Consider the following 18,415-nt stretch of genomic DNA (forward strand, 5'->3'; position numbering starts at 1 on the left):
GGAACCTGTAGGGCCAGCAGTCATTAGGGGGAGCTGCTACCTCAGGAACCATCTCAGTGACACACTGTAGCGTGTCAAGCATGCATTTGAAATGTGCTGATGTAATTTGCTCTGTATTAAAGTAATTTTCCTCCCAAAAATACATGTGCTTTTTTTACATGCAGTGTCCATTGGGGTAAAACATGTTTTAATGTTAAAGTACAACATGGATGAGGCATTGTAAACATTCAACATGGCTGCACACATTCCTAATATTGTTCTCTACTGTTATCGTCTAGACAGCATTTCAGATACATTTAATACAAAAAAGATTACAAGTGCTTCTATTCATTAAGGATGGCTGATTTTAATGAATGTGAGCTGGGATATGTTTGTTCACTTAGAGATGATTTAAACTTCAGACACATTAGGATCAACAGACATAATGATATTCTAGCTAGCCTCTACTATTAGCTTGTTGTCTGCTCTTTACAACTAAGTAATTGGCAGTGTAATATTTGTATACACATGATTGAATAACATTGTCATAAATATGCAAAACTGAAAAACCAGCTGACATGAAACACAATTGGCAAAGACCATGAAGCAGGATTACAGAACAAACACTGCTGTTACTCAAATTTTGCAGCAACATCATCCCAAATCACTGGTCGCATCATCTGGACTTGGTTCTTGTAGATTCCTAAAGAAGAAAGTAAAGAACTTGGTCAATTGTTTATACTAATAGTAATTTGGCATTGTCTTATCATGATGCTTTGATGAACTCACCACCATCAAATGGCCATTTTTTGCCCTATAGACCATGGACTCCTGACCACTCTTGAAGTCCACGAAGCCCTCTCTGCCGGGCTGGATGTCAAATCGCACACTAAAAGTGACAATAACAATTTCACATTGATTTTGGCACATCATAATTTTTACCATTTAGATTTCTAGCTTTCTTATTACTACACACAGTCCAGATTATGTACCTGCCCTGGACCACTTTGATGGAGTTCTGCTGGTTGCCAATAAGACTCAACTTAGTCAGGGCCTCAAACAGGTAGTCACACTGAAGGACCAGATCCCCCTAAAAGAACAAATGGCACCAGTTAGATGTGATGATTTTACAATCCAGAAGCTTTGAATGAACCAATTCATAAAGTAATGTTTTTTGATCTGATCTTGCTCTCCATAGTGTCTCTAAACTTCTTCTGAACAATAAATTGAAAGCCAACTGAGTTGTTTTGAGTCTGAGGAATGTCTTTATTGCCATTGCAGACTTAATTAACTGTATAGAGAACCACGATACACACATACGTGTATACATGACCTATAGATTGACATTTAAAAAGACAATTAAAACATTGCCTTACATATAGACACCAATCTGTTGATAGATCTACCTTTTGCTTGATGTCATCACATGTAACATGAAGGATCAGGAAGTTGTCACTCAGGTTGCTGACCGACACCCCTATAAAAAATGTGTACGTAACAGCAAGTTTAAAACGTGTGTGTTGCTCTCCCTATAGATAACAATGCTTATTTTGTCTCACTCGTTACCTTTCAGAGAGATGTAATCTATCCGCTGCTTGATCTTGGCATCCTCGACCAGGTAGGCGGCTTCCTGGGTAAAGATGAGCTGCCGGAGACGAGGCCTGAACCCGTTTCTGTCATACTTCACCACTGGCACACTGTACTGTGGGGGGGGGAGTCACAAGGTTAGTGTGGATTGAGTATAAAGATGCAAAGTAAATTCCAATGTTAATTTACCTTGATGTGCTCATGCCGGATCATCTGAAGCACTTTGATGCTTATGTCTCCTGCACCTTAATAAAATAAGAGAATCCATGAGAGAGGATCTCACACAGATCAAATAAAATAAAACTATAGTGTCTCAGTAATTCCATTATAACTTTATTATCAATGTACAAAATAGTCCATTAACAGGCTCACAAAGTATTTCAGCAGTATGTCCATGCATGAGTCACCTCCACCCACTATCCCCCTCTGAATCACAAAGTACTCATAACTGCTGCTGATGCAAGGTTTGCACCATGGAGGTAAAGAGAGAACGTGGCAAGGCCAACTAAAATAAATACTGGGAAGATAACAGGTTTAGGTTCATGTCTGACTAAATTATGGAAAGAATCCCTGCAGAGATAGACTTTTTTGTTAAATAGTAAAATCCTTGTTTAACCAGGCAGCTGTCCCCGCATGCTTTAAAACCACATCCATTGTGCCGGTGCCAAAACACTCCACTGCAACAAACCTTAATGACTTCCTTCCAGTTGCACTCACCCCCATCATTATGAAGTGCTTCGAGAGGCTGGTCCTGGCCCATCTCAAGACCTGCTTACCACCGTCACTGGACCCCTTCCAATTTGCCTACCATCAGAACAGGAGCACAGAGGATACCATATCTACGGCACTTCACTCTGCCCTGTCCCACCTTGACAATAGCAACACCCATGTGAGGATGCTGTTCATTGACTTTAGTTCAGCATTCAACACCATCATCCCCTCCAAACTGATCACCAAACTCAGTGAACTGGGCATCAATACCTCCCTCTGTGACTGGATTCTGGACTTCCTAACTAACAGACCTCAGTCTGTTAGGTTAGATAATCACACCTCCTCAACCATCACCCTGAACACCGGCGTACCACAGGGATGTGTGCTTTACTCCCTCTTCACCTACATCTGCACACCTGTACATGGCTCTAACACCATTGTCAAGTTTGCAGATGACACTACGGTGATTGGTCTCATCAGCAACAACGATGAGACGGCCTACAGGGAGGAGGTCCAGCACCTAACATCGTGGTGCAGTGACAACAACCTGGCTCTCAACACCAAGAAGACCAAAGAGCTCATTATGGACTTCAGGAAGTCTAAAGCTAGCACACACATCCCTATTCTCATCAACAGGACTGAGGTGGAGCGTGTCACTAGCTTCAAGTTTCTGGGTGTCCACATCTCTGAGGACCTCTCTTGGACCCTCAACACCTCTACCCTGATCAAGAAGGCTCACCAGCGTCTCTTCTTTCTGAGGAGACTCAAGAAGGTCCACCTGTCTCCTCAGATCCTGGTGAACTTCTACCACTGCACCATCGAGAGCATCCTCACCAAGTGTGCCACAGTTTGGTATGGCAACTGCTCTGCCTACGACCGAAAAGCACTGCAGAGGGTGGTGAAAACTGCCCAACGCATCACCGGTTCCTCACTCCCCTCCATCGAGGCCATCCAGGGCAAGCGAGGCTTGCATAAGGCGCGTAGCATCATCAAAGACTGTTCTCACCCCAACCACAGACTGTTCACCCATCTCGCCTCCAGAAGGCGCTACAGGTCTCTCCACACCTGAACCAGCAGGTTCAGAGGAAGCTTCTTTCCTACAGCTGTCACCCTACTGAACTCTAGCTCTGCATCCCGGTGACAACCAACCAACTAAGCCCCCAACCCTCCTATCCCACCCATAGTGTCCTATTTATTTACAAATGTACATACTGTAACTACACTTATACATAGCCATATTCTACTGCTCTTCATACTATTCATCCTGCACATACACTTATTCTCACTACTCTTATAATGCTACTGTTTCTGCACTACAATGGTACTGTTAACACACTGCACATAGCTGTACATACTGTACATATCTGTCTATATGGTTCATACTGAATATCCATATTTATTCTGTTTTTCTTATAATAATACACTGCATATATCTATATTATTTTTACTACTATTATAATGTTACTGCTGCTACATTGCACATATCTGTACATGTTGTTCATACATTGTTCATATTACATAACCATATTTATTCTGCTCTTATAAGGTAAATGCTAATACACTGCACACATTTATATTTAATTTATATTACTCTAAACCACCTTCTGTTAACCAACTGTACACTACTGTCTACACTGCACTATATTTCTTGTCCTGTCTATACTGTCTGGTTGGACACAAACTGCATTTTGTTGTCTTCATACTTGTACTCTGCACAATGACAATACAGTTGAATCTAATCTAATCTAAAAAAAAAAAAAAAAACTGCCCCGAAATCGCAATCGCCAAACTCACCAGACTAATCAAAATAAACAAATAATTTTAGTGTGTATAAAGCTAGCATATTTTCACATGTAAATGGGTAAATTAGGGGTTTATTTCAACCAAACCAGAGTGGTGATTGCGGGAACAATGGAAAGACAAATCAAGTCAGACTGGAGGGAGTCTGGTAGATAGTTTGGTGATAGCGATTTCTGAAAAGGTCTGCAGTGGCAAGACACCAGGAGGGAAAAGCCTTGCCCTGAGATACTGAAGGCAATGGATAATGTTGGGCAATCTTGGTTGGCATACCTATCGTCAACCAAGACTGCCTTGAAGCAATGCTTAAACACTGGTAAATTTAAAAGCACCTCCCAGGGTGCTGGAAAAATTGGACAATTGCCAACCTTAAGATTCAGAAGGAGAACTGAGGATTCTCTGAGGATCATAGGAGTTCGTCCATCTGGTCTACATGTCCTTTGTGGACTTGGAAAAAGCTTGGTTATTCTTGAGGAGAGTATTTTGAGAAGCTTGGGATGCTGAGGCTTTAATTACACTAAGCCATTCGATTAGAGCGTCTTTTATTCTGGGCAGGAAGTCGAGCACATTCTTGGTGGATGTTACTCTTTGCCAGGGTCCCATTGACAGATTCTCTTGATTATCATGGACGGTTGGTATGCTACCTGTGTGGATGGATGGCTTGTATTCTCTGTTTTATTTTTAATCAAGCGGCAACTTTCAGACCTGAAAGTGAGGCCAGTGCTGAAGTGCCTTAAAGCTGCATTCTATCTAATTTCCAGCAGGGGGCGACTCCCCTGGCTCCTAGAAGAAGCCAGTTTCTATAGAAGCACTGCCTCCAACAACACATACTGCATCCCATCTGGCCTGAGATGACCTAGATGTCCATGCTTCTTCCAATACATGACTCACCTCCACCCACTATATCAGCTTCTGAATCACAAAGTACTCTACATAACTGCTGCTAATGCAAGGTTTGCACCATGGACTAGAGGCAAAGAGCGAACGTGGCGAGGCCTAGTAAAATAAATACTGGGAGGATAGGACATGTTTAGCTTCATGTCTGAAAACATTATGGAAAGGATCCCTACAGAGATAGACATTTTTGTTAAATAGTAAAATTTGTGTTTTTTAACCAGAAACCGCTCCGAAATCGCCACCGCCAAACTCACCAGACTAAATAAAATCAATAAAGAATACTTTTAGAGTGTATAGAGCCAGCATATTTTCACATGTAAATTAGTGAATTAAAGAATTAAAGTGAATGGGTATCCCTATTGTACACATTAGTCCTGTCTTTGTTTAAGTTGAGCACCTCTCTGTAGTTTATTGTTGTATTTTGGCATGTAACATTTAAAAAATGTCAGATAAACAAGTTCAGACAAAGTTGCTCAAATAAATGTTTACTCAGCTGTACTTTATGCATGGTGATCTGTGGAACCAATTTAAGTAAACTATGGTACTAAGAAGGCATGCTATTGAGTGGATTAGACATCATTTTTATCCAGATATTTAGTAAATCTAAATCAATTACCACCAGATAATTAGTAAATCTAAATAATTTTTGCTCAGATACTTCATAATCCAACATATTTTAACTGTTACTGTCATCAATATTTACATAACTTTATTGTCTAAATTTAGTTAATTTATTTAAATTATTTTTAATCAAAGTAGTAGTAATTAAAATCTATTAAATTATATTACGTGTCACTTTGTTGCCATCATTTTTTTAAGTAACTGTTGGTCACAGTTTTTGCAGTGTACAATTAGGTTTGTTATTTAATTTGTAAATGAAAACTTACTGTTGCTGATTTTTTACAATCTGGAAAGGCTTTTTTCAAATTCAAAATGCAAACTTGTACTTTGAATACATCTAATCTAATGTAGTGCAGGCATTTGCAGTCTCCACAGACTAATATAACTATTATTTTTATCATGTTGTATGTACAGTATAGTGTACTTAAAAGTAATAATGCTAAATTATATATTCTTGTAAGTACACTCAATGAAAGTAACTCAGCAGTCTTACCTATCCTGGTGTCCATGAACGGTCTGCATACACTGAAGGGGTAGTTTTCTTTTTTTCCTTTGAACATGGAGCTCGTCTGTGCTTTTAACAGAAGCTGGAAACAAGGAAACAGAAAGAAAGCAGAATGTAAGTTAAGACATTTTATTTCCTGAAGAGAATTTGTCTGGGAATCAATAGTTGACCACAAACCTTTTTTATTTTTAGTGCATGTATTGCATTTCCTTCACTGACTTCATTTTTACCATTGTGTGTGACAGAGGGTGGATTGTACCTGTGCTTTCCTCTGTGGAGTGATTCCCTGAACGTACTTCCGTACCATGTGGCGAATGTAGAGCTTCTTCAACAGCTGAGAAGCCTAGAAAAAATAGTTTCAAACTTTTAAAGGGTGTAGCCATTAACAAAACCACCAACCACTGCTCTCATGCATGCAGCCTAATACCTAGAAACAGTTGGTGTAAAAAAGAAGAAAAAAAAATTATATCACCCACCTCCTGCATTATAGGCGGAGGGGTGAGCCAAGAGTCTTTTTCCATGACTGTTTTAGGAAGGTTGTCCCTCAGCCGTGTGAGGTAGTTCTGCCTTACATACGCCAGGTACTCACTGTTGTCAACACAGACTGGCTGATTTCGAGTCATGAAACCTTTAATGAACCTATAACAAATCAAAACACAGATAGCCTCACAACATAGTCTTGATTATACTTTAAGGCCATCTCATCTCATTGAACCTTCAAATAGATTTCATTGTGTGAACTTACTTTTGGATTACCTTGACAGCCCATGCCCTCTTTTCACGCTCCTTTCTGGCCAGCAGACCTCTCCAGCAGGTCTCAATCTTAGTGGCTATTTACATAAGACAATGTAATAAAAAGTAATATCTTCAAATGTTTGTCATGTTCACCTGCATTCAGTATAGGAAAAGCTTTTAGTTTGTGCTCATAAACACATCTGTGGGCATTTTAACACTCACCAGCCTCTCTCTGTTTAAGGTAGTCTCCTTTCGCTCTGTAGCCTTTGTACTTGGCCTGAATGCTTGTTGCTGCAGCAATGACAGTTACAGTTCACCCTCAGGAGTGTTATGATGCTTAATGTGGTATTACAACTAAATGTACAGAACAACAGACATCTCACCTAGCTTATGTTTGCAGACCTGAAAGGCGTCTTCTGTTGCAAACAGAGTGCTAGGGTGCCGGATGAAAATCTTTGTCCTTGTGGAAAAGAGACAAACTGAGAAGTTATTGCATCTCTTCCAGGTGAACCCATCGTAGACAGTGTACGACATGTCACCCTTGCATTAACATCTGCCTACCTGCCCATCTTGTACTCATTAGGTTTGTAGCCCAGGTGCTTGATCAGGCACTGCACACCTTCTGCTGCCGTACCTTTCCAGTTGGGCCAGGTTTCTGGACACAGAGGCTTGTACCTGAGCACAGTAGAATAATGCACAGTCACACACAGCTTTATAGTCAGCAGCAAAAATGAATACATGCCAAATGTCTACTGCAAGAACAAGAAAAACTCAATGTGCATTTTGGATGAAAGCAAAGAGAAAAGGTGTGCTTAGCTACCTCTGGAGAAAGATCTCATATTTGCGTCGGTAAGCAAACCCAGCACGCCTGACCCGCAGGTGCTCCATCAGCCCCAGGTACTTCATCTGATGTCTCACCAACACATCATCAAAGCGTCCTGCAGTGGACACAAAAGGTCATCTAAGTTCAAAACTGTCTGGTCTCACTTCATGGACTAGCTGACTGTAGGCTGAACACAGCCAAAAGTATTGCTAGGGCTCTAAGGTCTATTCAAAAGTAAAGGGTTTTCAGGACACACCTGGCTGCTTGGCTTCATTGGGTTTAATGCAGCGGACATACCAGGGCTCTTTGGACATTAGGATCTCAGTCAAGCTCACCAGGCTGCTCTTAAACTGAGTCACCACCTGGGGAGTCACAGATATGTATGTGTCAGTGGTTTGTTTATAGTAGTTGTGTAAATTATTAAATGATGTTCTGATTAGTTTCTTACAGTTTCAGGTCTCCTCTTGCTGTCCGGTTCAGTAGAAGGAAAACAGTGTTTGATTATAGCATTCTTGGACTGTCGCATGACCTTAAGGAGAATAGGAAAACTGTATAAGCCCCAAACATATCAGACAAAAAGTATACCTTAAATAATAATGTAGGTGGTTATTATGCTCCTTTGCTTATATATATTGGTTTTTTTTTGTTTTTTTTGTTTTTTGGTAGCAGTGAAGGATATCAGAAGTCATACAGTAGATTCAGAACACGTATTGTATTTGTGTAATACAATGATCCAATACTTTTGCGTATCACCAGGTTTTTATACTAAAGAAATTAAATGAAATTACCTCTTTCCCATTTCTATACAAGAGATCATTGTTTTTGTCCAAGAATCCTAAAAGGTTAAAGAACAAAGAAAAACTTTAAAATAGTAAGTATTTTGTGGCAATAACACATAATTCTTCTTACAAATAATTAAAGGTTGAATTCATAAGACCTAGTCGGACACTACTGTGTAGTTTAACTTGCCCTTAAAGGGTATCTTTATCGAGTACAGCACTTTGTTATAACATGCTAGCCTACTGATCTTAAGCTAGGCTACTAGAGCTTGTGGGTGGTTTCGTTTTTTTTGTTAAACCTTCATTGAAAAACCATTTTAATACACAACATTTCAGACATGAGCCCAACATCATGACACATAGAAACAATACTGTTTAATATATATATATATAAATAATAAAAAAATAGAAATGGGATAAATTTACACAAAATTCTAAGAGAAAAAAATGTATGTGGGCTCCCACATGATTTCTTTTGTTAAAGGTGCCCTGCCACACAAAACCATTTTTACTTGTATTTTTTGAAATATGTTCCATATGTGTTTGTGTTATGTCATGAATGTGAAAAAGAACTGCTACGTCCTCTATCAGCTCTATACGGTGGCCGACAGGGGCAGACGCCCTGCAACTTAAGAAAACACACGCAAATAGACAAAACACAAGCAAATTAAGAAAACAACTTCATTAATTTGACAACACATGTGCAGCATTCAGCAAACGCACTGCAAATACCACAACACAACCAAATACATAAACGCATTGCAAATAAAAAAACGATGCAAAAAGAAAAGCATGCAAACCCCGAAAAAAGAAGAGATGCAAAAACAAAAACAACTTCATTAATTTGACAACACATGCGCGGCATTCAGCAAACGCACTGCAAATACACACAACACAACCAAATACATAAACGCGTTGCAAATATGAAACGATGCAAAAAGAAAAGCACACAAACCCAGAAAACAAATGCAATAAAAAAAACGCTGCATCCAGATTACACAACGGAAGTTCTCCAGACCTCTAGAGCAACAGCTTGATTTTCGACCGTTATTAACCGATATTAAATTCATATTATTATTATTATTATTATTATTATTATTATTAATAACATAATATATTATTAATATACAGTCTATGCTCCCGTCTCATGCCATCCAGGCTGGTGCTGTCCCCGAGCTTCGGTTTTTCAAAATAAAAACTCGCGTCTGGTCCGCTATGTGTTTGTACTTTGGTGTGTTGGATGTTTGTGAACTAAACAGTACGGCAATCATGCTGATGAATACAATAACTTTTTTAGCAGATGTCTAACTAAGGAGGAATATACTTCAGTAATTTCGGACTTCGAAATTAAACCCTCTCATGTAATATGGCTTAAACAAACGTCAACGTTAAACGCTGATGCAGTTTTAAATGTTTTATCACCACGAGTTTACAGACGTCTCTGCTGATTGAGTATCAGCTGGGACCTGAGCCGAGACACACCCACCAAACGAGAGAAAACAGATCTCAAACATAGACTTAATATTTACAGTCTATGCAGTTTCTCTCTCTCTCTCTCTCTCTCTCTCTCTCTCTCTCTCTCTCTCTCTCTCTCTCTCTCTCTCTCTCTCTCTCTCCCTCCCTCCCCGTGGGGTCGAAAATCCAGCTGTTCCACTTAGCTGCTCCCTCTAGAGGTCTGGAGAACTTCCGTTGTGTAATCTGGATGCAGCGTTTTTTTGTTGCATTTGTTTTCTGGGTTTGTGTGCTTTTCTTTTTGCATCGTTTCATATTTGCAGCGCGTTTATCTATTTTGTTGTGTTGTGTGTCTTTGCAGCGCGTTTATGTATTTGGTTGTGTTGTGTGTCTTTGCAGCGCGTTTATGTATTTGGTTGTGTTGTGATATTTGCAGTGCGTTTGCTGAATGCCGCGCATGTGTTGTCAAATTAATGAAGTTGTTTTCTTAATTTGCTTGTGTTTTGTCTATTTGCGTGTGTTTTCTTAAGCTGCAGGGCGTTTGCCCCTGTTTTCTTTTCTTTTTGCATCGTTTTTTATTTGCAGTGCGTTTATGTATTTGGTTGTGTTGTGGTATTTGCAGTGCGTCTGCTGAATGCTGCACATATAATGTTGTCAAATTAATGAAGTTGTTTTCTTAATTTGCTTGTGTTTTGTCTATTTGCGTGTGTTTTCTTAAGCTGCAGGGCGTTTGCCCCTGTCGGCCACCGTAGCTCTAGCCACTGAAAAGAAATAAGCGAAGAAATCAGGCCAATTACAAAAGCTGGTCAGTCTGACGTGGTGTTGCCTGAGCTCATTACTATTCATGAGCTCGCCCAGTTGCGCTGGGTAAAGGATGCTGAGCCAGGCTCTCATTGGATAGCTGTTAGCCAATCAGAGTCAAGCAGCTTAGCTCATTGAATATTAATGAGAACTGGCACAAATCGAGCTGAGTCTTTCTGCAGGCTTTCTATACCACGCTAGAATGGCTTGCAACAAGGTAACCAAGGCATTTTTTTCACAAAAAATGATACAGAGTCCATGGTAGAACTTCAGACATTACCACAAAGTAATGAAATACGTGTGGCAGGGCACCTTTAATATTTATTTTGTGTTAATAATTTAGCCACTTTTAAGGCATACTTTTGTCAAAATTAGTTAACATTGACAACAATACTATTTGAAAGTGATGTATTTAGTGTATGCATATATTGAGAACTGAGAATGTGACCTATGGAATGGTACACAGAAATAACAGTCAGTTGACGGCCATTTTATTTTATCTAGAAGTGAGAGCAGTTTGCTAATGTTACACTACATTTTAGCAATAGGCTGATGTTACATATGCTCATTAAATGGTATTGTAATAGAGAGAGACATTATTTAACATACAGAGCTATCTCATCTCTTACCAACAACACAGTATGTAACCTCGCCAGCGTAGTGCAAGAGGCGGAAGTCTCCCCTTTCCAGTGTTTTCCTCGTCTTTTGGTCTGCAAGTTTATGTCTGCAGGAAAGAGAAAGGGCATTATGCTGTTTATGGTTATGCAATGTGCTGGCCTGAGCATGTGTAGATAACCTGCAATTTCTGATAAATGTAAATGAACTGTATTTATATAGCGCTTTTCTAGTCTTAACGACTACTCAAAGCGCTTTTATATAGTACAGGACCCATTCACCATTCACAAACATTCATACGCTGTGGCCGAAGCTGCCATACAAGGTGCCACCTGCTCATCAGATAAACATTCACACTCAGATGGCGCAGCATCAGGAGCAATTCGGGGTTCAGTGGCTTGCCCAAGGACACTTTGACATAGGACTGCAGGGCCAGGGATCAAACCACTAACCTTTCGATTGTTAGGCGACCGCGCTACCTCCTGAGCCACAGCCGCCACTATTTTGATAAACAAAAGTGTAGAGCTCACGTGACGAAATGAGGATGACCACTGATCTTTTCCTCCATCTTCTCCAGGAAGGTGAGATCTGTGGCCTCTCCAGGACGTAAACATTCCTCGTCCTGTATGAGAGCATAAGCATCAATAATTCAGCCCTGTTTTAGTTTGTGGGCAAGTGTCGTTTGTCTTTCTGTAGGACCATAACTCAATCATATCTTTACCAATAAAGAGATGATTCCTCTATGTTTCTCTTCTACAAGATCACAGATGATCTTGTTGTTGAAAAATGGCACTGGTTCCCACTGTGCATAAACAAATGAGAAAAGCATTACGGGTTGAAAAGTAGTTTTTATTGTAGTTGAGTTTATTTTTACCATATACAGTCTATGATTTTCAGACATAAGTAGCACTTTGAGACACATGACAACAAAATATAAGGATTAAAAGCGTTATTACTTCAATCCCCTCCATCTCGTACTCCTCCTGCTCTGACTTGAGGGTCAGCTGGATGAAAAGCTGCTGCAGCTTCTCGTTGCAGTAGTTGATGCAAAACTGCTCAAAGCTAAAATAAATCATAGGCGCTGTCAATTTTGGATTGTTCATTTCACACTGAATCAGCTCATATGTGCATGATCTCACCTGTTCACGTTGAAAACCTCGAAACCATAGATGTCCAACAGACCAATTACTGTTTTCCTGGAGGAATCCTACAGTTGATTTACACAGATATGATTTCTGCACATTGAAAATCTGCTATGGATGGTATTGTAAAGCAGGACCTCTGTGGGGAAACCTCATATGTTGGTGTTACTTTAAACCAATTAAATTATATTCTGGAAGAAAAAAAAATTTGCCCAAAGAAAAATTTGCCAGATGTGCTTTTTCCGGAATTAGGTGTTTTCAGACTCACAACCAATCAAATGGCTGCCTCAGGCTGGCTGAAATCTCATTACCCCAATTTTCTCCCAATTTTCGTGATCTTTATAAGACAGGTCTGGCTCGGCAAGATTAAAAATAAGGTAGATTGCTTTTTTTATTCTCACCTTGTTAACTAAAGATTCATTGATCTTGTTGACCAGCCAGTTGAAAGTGCGGCCATAGATAGCTTTGGCGAGGGCATCCCTGGCATATACTGCATGGTCCACAGAGAAAGGACTGAACACCTTTAACATCAGAATAATGTAGATAAAATAAAATGAACATGACAAAAAAGGTTAAACAAATTTTAAACTTTGAATTTAAGTTAGTCACCTCTTCTGTTTTGGCTTCAATCTTCCTGTGGGTTAAGCCCTGTTGTAATACCTGAGTAGGAATCCCCAGCAACTGCACAACAAATGCAAAGCAAAAAAAAAAAAAACATATAGCACCAAATCTCTTCCTGGTCTCAATCAGAACGCTGCATGGAGATAGGCAAATAGATTAAACTATCTGCAGTTTGTTTGGGACTCACCTTTGACACCCAGTGCATCTCCTGGTTGTTGTTGAGAGAGGCGTATCCTCGAACATCTGCTTCAAACTTGATATTCCCCAGATGGAGAACACTAGCGATTATTCCAAACAGGTGCTACACCCAGAAAGAAATACTTCATAAATCACCGGTAAAATGTATCATGCATAATTTAAATAGAGTTTAACATAAAGTTTTACTGTACTACCTCACCTCAATATCACTCTCACCGAACTCTATGACAGAGAGGGCTTTCTGCACTGTGTTCCAGTCACTTTTATCATTGATAGACCTAACTTTGGCACAATCACCCTGAAAGACATAAATAATAAAAAAGTCTCAGTCAAGAGGTTTTTGTCACACCATATAAATTAAGTTTATGTTGATGTTTGTTTTTCCACTGACCTGCACCAGGTACCTGTAGCGCTGGCAGTTTCTCTCCAGGCCGAGCCAGCGGAGCAGATCTTCCTCTCCTCCCTCCACCAGCTGATAGAAGATATGGAAATTTCTTTCTCCGTGGTTCTGGTGGACCACACGGGACTTCTCCAACAGGTAACTGAGGATGTGACCCCCAACAGCTCCACCCTGTAAGAGAGAGAGACAGTGTGTGTGTGTGTGTGTGTGTGTGTGTGTGTGTGTGTGTGTGTGTGTGTGTGTGTGTGTGTGTGTGTGTGTGTGTGTGTGTGTGTGAACTTTGAGGCCATTATATTGCTTGTTGTATTATCCTAACATTGTAATTTGCACTGTAATGTAATGAAAATATTTCAGTCCACCTGGTGATCGAACTGGATGTCCATGTATTTCCCAAAGCGGCTAGAGTTGTCATTCTTCAGGGTTTTGGCATTTCCGAAAGCCTGGGTGATATAAAAAATAAAAACGGCGATAAATGGCAGATTTTAGGATCATGTTTTTCTAAAAAAAAAATGGTCTTACACAGCAGAAGCATTGGCACACATATCCATCCAACTGACCTCAAGCACTGGGTTGGAGAGAAGCAGTCTGTCCCGGACGTTGTTCAGGAGTTTAGTACTCGGACAGCTGACAGCGTAGAATTGCAGGATTTTCTTGGAGGCCTCTGTCTTGCCGGCTCCGCTCTCCCCTGAGATCAGGATGAAGTGGTTGTTGAACTCAGACTGCATGCTGCGGAAGACGTTGTCTGCTAGCGCATAACTGAAAGTAGAGTAATAGGTCAAAGTCAGTCCCCTTTTAAAAATTCAGACTCTGCAGATTTTTTTTCCATCAGAAAATTTGTTTGTAAAGTATAGTCCTGTATAAGTAGCATTTTTCTTTCCCTTTATAACAAGACTTAAAAATAAAAACTTAACTTCATATCATTGTTATGCCTTTATCAGATAGTTAGCTGACAGTAAGAAGGTGAAAGGAAATGAGGGGAGAGAGAGACGGTAGTTGCGGTTAATGGTTGGCACTTAACCCCTTGGCAACTATGACTCCCTACATTTATAATTTATAAACTCTGATGTCACATTGACATCCCGTCTTTTTTTCTTCTTATGTGATAATGTTTCATTCAATTGAAAGTTTAACGTACATACTGTATTTATAACAAGAGTAAGAGCCTACAGCCACACTACTGGCTCTGTGAGGCTGTACTAAGGTACAGCGGTACCTTTAGCTGAATGCTAATCTCAGCATGCTAATAAACTCACAGTGACTACGCTGAATTTTTAGCAGGTAAAATGTTTATCAAGTTCACATGTTGGGTGGCTTATTAGCACTAAACACAACGTACAGCTGAGGATGATCGTAATAGAAAAGTATTTAGCTGTGCAGGTTTTGCTCTTAAACCAAAGTTTTGGATACATTATTATTTTGACCTGATGGTGGCGCTAGAGGAAAAGTCCGGGGATAACCAAAGTCAGCGGGAATATATCCTCTGGGGAACATGAATGTCTACAAAGTTTCATGACAATCCGTCCACCCCACTGTATGCAAGTACACACAGTACAGTATAAATAAATGCAGAACATCTTACATATGAGGTGGCAGCTCAAAGAAATTCACACCCATGTAGGTATCCATTTGCTTCTTGCTGTAGATATCTAACTCCTTATATGGGTTGACCGACACCAAGAGAGTTCCAATGTAGGTCTGCAGAGAAAGGAAAGGAAGTCATGTTCTGCAACTCTTTCACATTTCAAAGTACAGGAGATTGTTTTCTCAAACATTACATAACATTAAAAAAGCTTCCAGCAGTGTGGCGTCCATGTATCACTCTGCTGATAAGTAATTTTGTTCTTCTTGTCTAAAGCAATAAGTTTGGTTAATCACTTGTCATGACCTCACCGACAGCGGTGAACTTTAGATTGCTCACTCCGCAAATGAAGAGAACAGGAGCTGCTGCTTCAGCAACACAAGGTGCCAGATTCAGCAATAGGTAACACAGCATTAGGACCTCGTTAGGTTGAAGGTCGAGTGTGTGACGTTTAGAGTAAAAGAAAGAGCAGGGTTATCTAACATTACACCATACAGGAAGACTCACGTAAATGAGATTCTCATGGAAACGTTTCCTCAGGTTGTCCAGGAAGGCACTCTCACTCGTGTAGGTGTCCAGGAGAACGAAATCTTGAATGCCCACGCGATCCCGGGCTGTCAGGGAGGCCTCCATGTTCCTCAGGATCTGGTTACAGCGTTCCTCCAGGCTCTGTGCCCGAGCAGGAACACATCAGTGACATGACAAGGAAACAAGGTATCACAACAGAACTAAATTAAATGTCAGAACTGTATTATGCACTTTGATGACCTTGATGATACAATGTATTGCTCTCTTTAACAAATCACACAGATATGAGGTTATTGTTGGCCCAGTTCTCATTCATTATTTTCCTTTCTTTTTATATATATTTTTTTATTTATTGAACTATCAAGTCAACATGTACAGAGTATCATAGATTTTTCACTTTTTGTATATATTTATATAACCTACCCTAACCCTAACACAATACAGTTTAAGTTAGTCATACAAAGAAGAAAAAAAAAAAGCAAAAGAAAAGGTGTGTGGCAAAGAAACAGTGTGGGTAATGTTACAAGTTCTCATTCATTCTGTCAAGATTAGGGTGACAGTATACAGTATGTCCCGTCCTTTTCCTTTGTATCCTGTTTTCCTCAAAAGTTATCTGTTTTTGTTGAGGTTGTCATCACTCATTAACACATACACACACATGCTCCCAATCATGGACAATGTAGGATATATATATATATATTTATTTCCCAGTGGATGACTTATTTCCTGCCTGTTTGTCCCTATATCTGTGACTTCCAGTCAGAGCCATTATTGGCCTTGGCTACATCCTCCATGCTCATGACAAATCATATTTCAACCACCACTATCTAATCTGCTTCCATGCTCTCTAATGAGCCATCAGTCTTGTTCATGGCAAGGACAGAACAAACATGAAATACTCCACCTACACTAGAAACGTCACTTATTCCACAGTTTTAATACACGGTTAAACAATAACTGAGACAAATAACTTAAGAAGTCTAGAAATAATAGAATATTAATAGAAATATTATGCATTATAATATGTTTAAACACATGATATGGTCTGCCATTTAAAGATGCACAACTGAAGAAGAGGCAGATAAATAATCAGCAAAGGCAATGCACTTTAATTAAGGTGCTATGAAAGAGCCACCCAGTATTATGCTTCAGTAGTTTGGCTCTCATCACTGCCAAGTTGACCTGTCAAGTTAGAGTAACTGACACTCGCAGATCATTCTCCAGTAAAACAAATGAATGCTTTACTGACCCAGCAAAATTTATCTAAATTATTTAAATCTCACAAAAAAATCATAAACTGAAAACCAGCGGTGATCGTTAAAATGTTCAACAATGTTTTGCAGGAAAAAGTGCAAAAAGTTACCTACCCTGAAGGTCCCTGATGTGTGAGTCTCTGTACCTTTTCTGAACTGAACATCAGGTTTTATTTAAGGGAAAAGACAGTAGTATGACAGGAAACACTGATTGATTACAGTTTCTACTTCCTACAAAAGGAAACCATCAATAATGTAGCGTGTATGCAACAAAGGAAGCACATCTCATTCGAAATATGTATTTGTGAGTGTTTGTGTTTGCTTTTGGGTTTGTAGGGTGTTGCCAGATTCACAATTTTAAATCTAACAGAGAGTTGGATAATGGAAGATTTAGAAAAGCTTCAACATGTATTGTTATCCATCAGCAAAAACAAGAACTTGTCGATCTTGCTAATCAAATAATGCTGAAGGCAAAACTGTGAGGCAGTGGTGGCCTAAAGGTTAGAGAAGCGAGCTTGTGAGGGAGGCCGTTGTTCAGTACCCAGAACGACAGGATAAATCTGAGTGGGGAAGTGATAGTGCAGCGCTTGTCGCTCCCTCATTACCACCGCTGAGGTGCCCTTGAGCAAGGCCCTTACCCCAACAAAAAGAATGCTCCAGTGGAGCTGCTCAGTGGCCAGCAGATCAGACTGTGGATGCACTGGGCAGTACTGGAATGTGTTACTGTGTGAATGTGACAGGTCGTTTGTCATTTGTTCTCAATCGACTTGCCTGAATAAATAAAGGTTAAATAAAAAAATTTAAAAAATAAAATAAACGTCCACAATCAACAAAATATTACGATCAGGCTTTATAACTAGAAGCCAGAAAAAAATAGACTGTATACCAAACCTTAACCAAATTATTTTATGTGAAACTACTCCATTTAAATACTTTAAAGTGTATATACTGCATTTTGACATGTGAATGTTGCAACTCTGTGTATGTATATACTTTACATATATAATATAATCTTTTAGCACTTGTTTTTAAAGCATCTTTTTTATTGTGTTTTACAAAGACAATTATTAAATGCTGTATGTACAGTTTTGGCAAAGTCAGTTTTTCCCTCAGTACCCTGAACAAAATGTAGATCTGCCAGTTTGACAGAGCCTTTTATTATAAATATACACAACAAAAAAGAGAAGTCCAACAGCTGGTAGCAGAACTATATTGTGAGAAATTAAAAGCTTTTCAAAACATGCTTCTAACTGCCTAACATACCTTAAATACTGGCTGAAGGTAGTGACCTAATAAAAGAATAATAGCTGTATCAATAAAACTAGATAACAAATCCTTTTTCTAATTTCATCACACAGGTGGTCTCTTCCAAACTCCTAACATTTCTTAAAA

The 18,415-nt window shown here is 39.5% G+C and overlaps 1 protein-coding gene and 1 long non-coding RNA gene across 3 annotated transcripts; one reads left to right on the forward strand and one right to left on the reverse strand.

Moving 5' to 3' along the window:
* Positions 1-166: 166 nt before the first annotated feature.
* Positions 167-17,205, reverse strand: myo1hb (myosin IHb). Of its 2 annotated transcripts, none has more exons than XM_031278091.2 (32): positions 17,138-17,205; positions 15,750-15,911; positions 15,243-15,358; positions 14,221-14,419; positions 14,023-14,103; positions 13,655-13,834; positions 13,463-13,561; positions 13,253-13,366; positions 13,054-13,125; positions 12,846-12,965; positions 12,442-12,509; positions 12,259-12,364; positions 12,024-12,104; positions 11,833-11,924; positions 11,317-11,411; positions 8,444-8,490; positions 8,104-8,184; positions 7,912-8,017; positions 7,653-7,770; positions 7,394-7,507; positions 7,216-7,292; positions 7,055-7,123; positions 6,843-6,927; positions 6,574-6,736; positions 6,357-6,440; positions 6,086-6,179; positions 1,756-1,805; positions 1,546-1,681; positions 1,386-1,456; positions 972-1,069; positions 769-868; positions 167-682 (listed from the first exon to the last, which is right to left on the reverse strand). In XM_031278091.2, exons 2-32 carry the CDS (start codon positions 15,873-15,875, stop codon positions 656-658), a joined length of 3,069 nt encoding a protein of 1,022 aa, XP_031133951.1. In that variant the 5' UTR covers positions 15,876-15,911; positions 17,138-17,205; the 3' UTR covers positions 167-655. The 2 variants fall into 2 exon arrangements, with proteins under 2 accessions (XP_031133951.1, XP_031133949.1); XM_031278089.2 differs by having other exon boundaries at positions 1,756-1,811.
* LOC118496450 lies at positions 1,821-13,443 on the forward strand. Its single transcript, XR_004899019.1, has 3 exons — positions 1,821-2,175; positions 8,064-8,065; positions 13,430-13,443. It is a non-coding gene; the product is annotated as an uncharacterized LOC118496450 (long non-coding RNA).
* Positions 17,206-18,415: the final 1,210 nt, after the last annotated feature.

The sequence above is a fragment of the Sander lucioperca genome, chromosome 1 (genome assembly GCF_008315115.2).
Source record: "Sander lucioperca isolate FBNREF2018 chromosome 1, SLUC_FBN_1.2, whole genome shotgun sequence".
NCBI lineage: Eukaryota > Metazoa > Chordata > Actinopteri > Perciformes > Percidae > Sander > Sander lucioperca.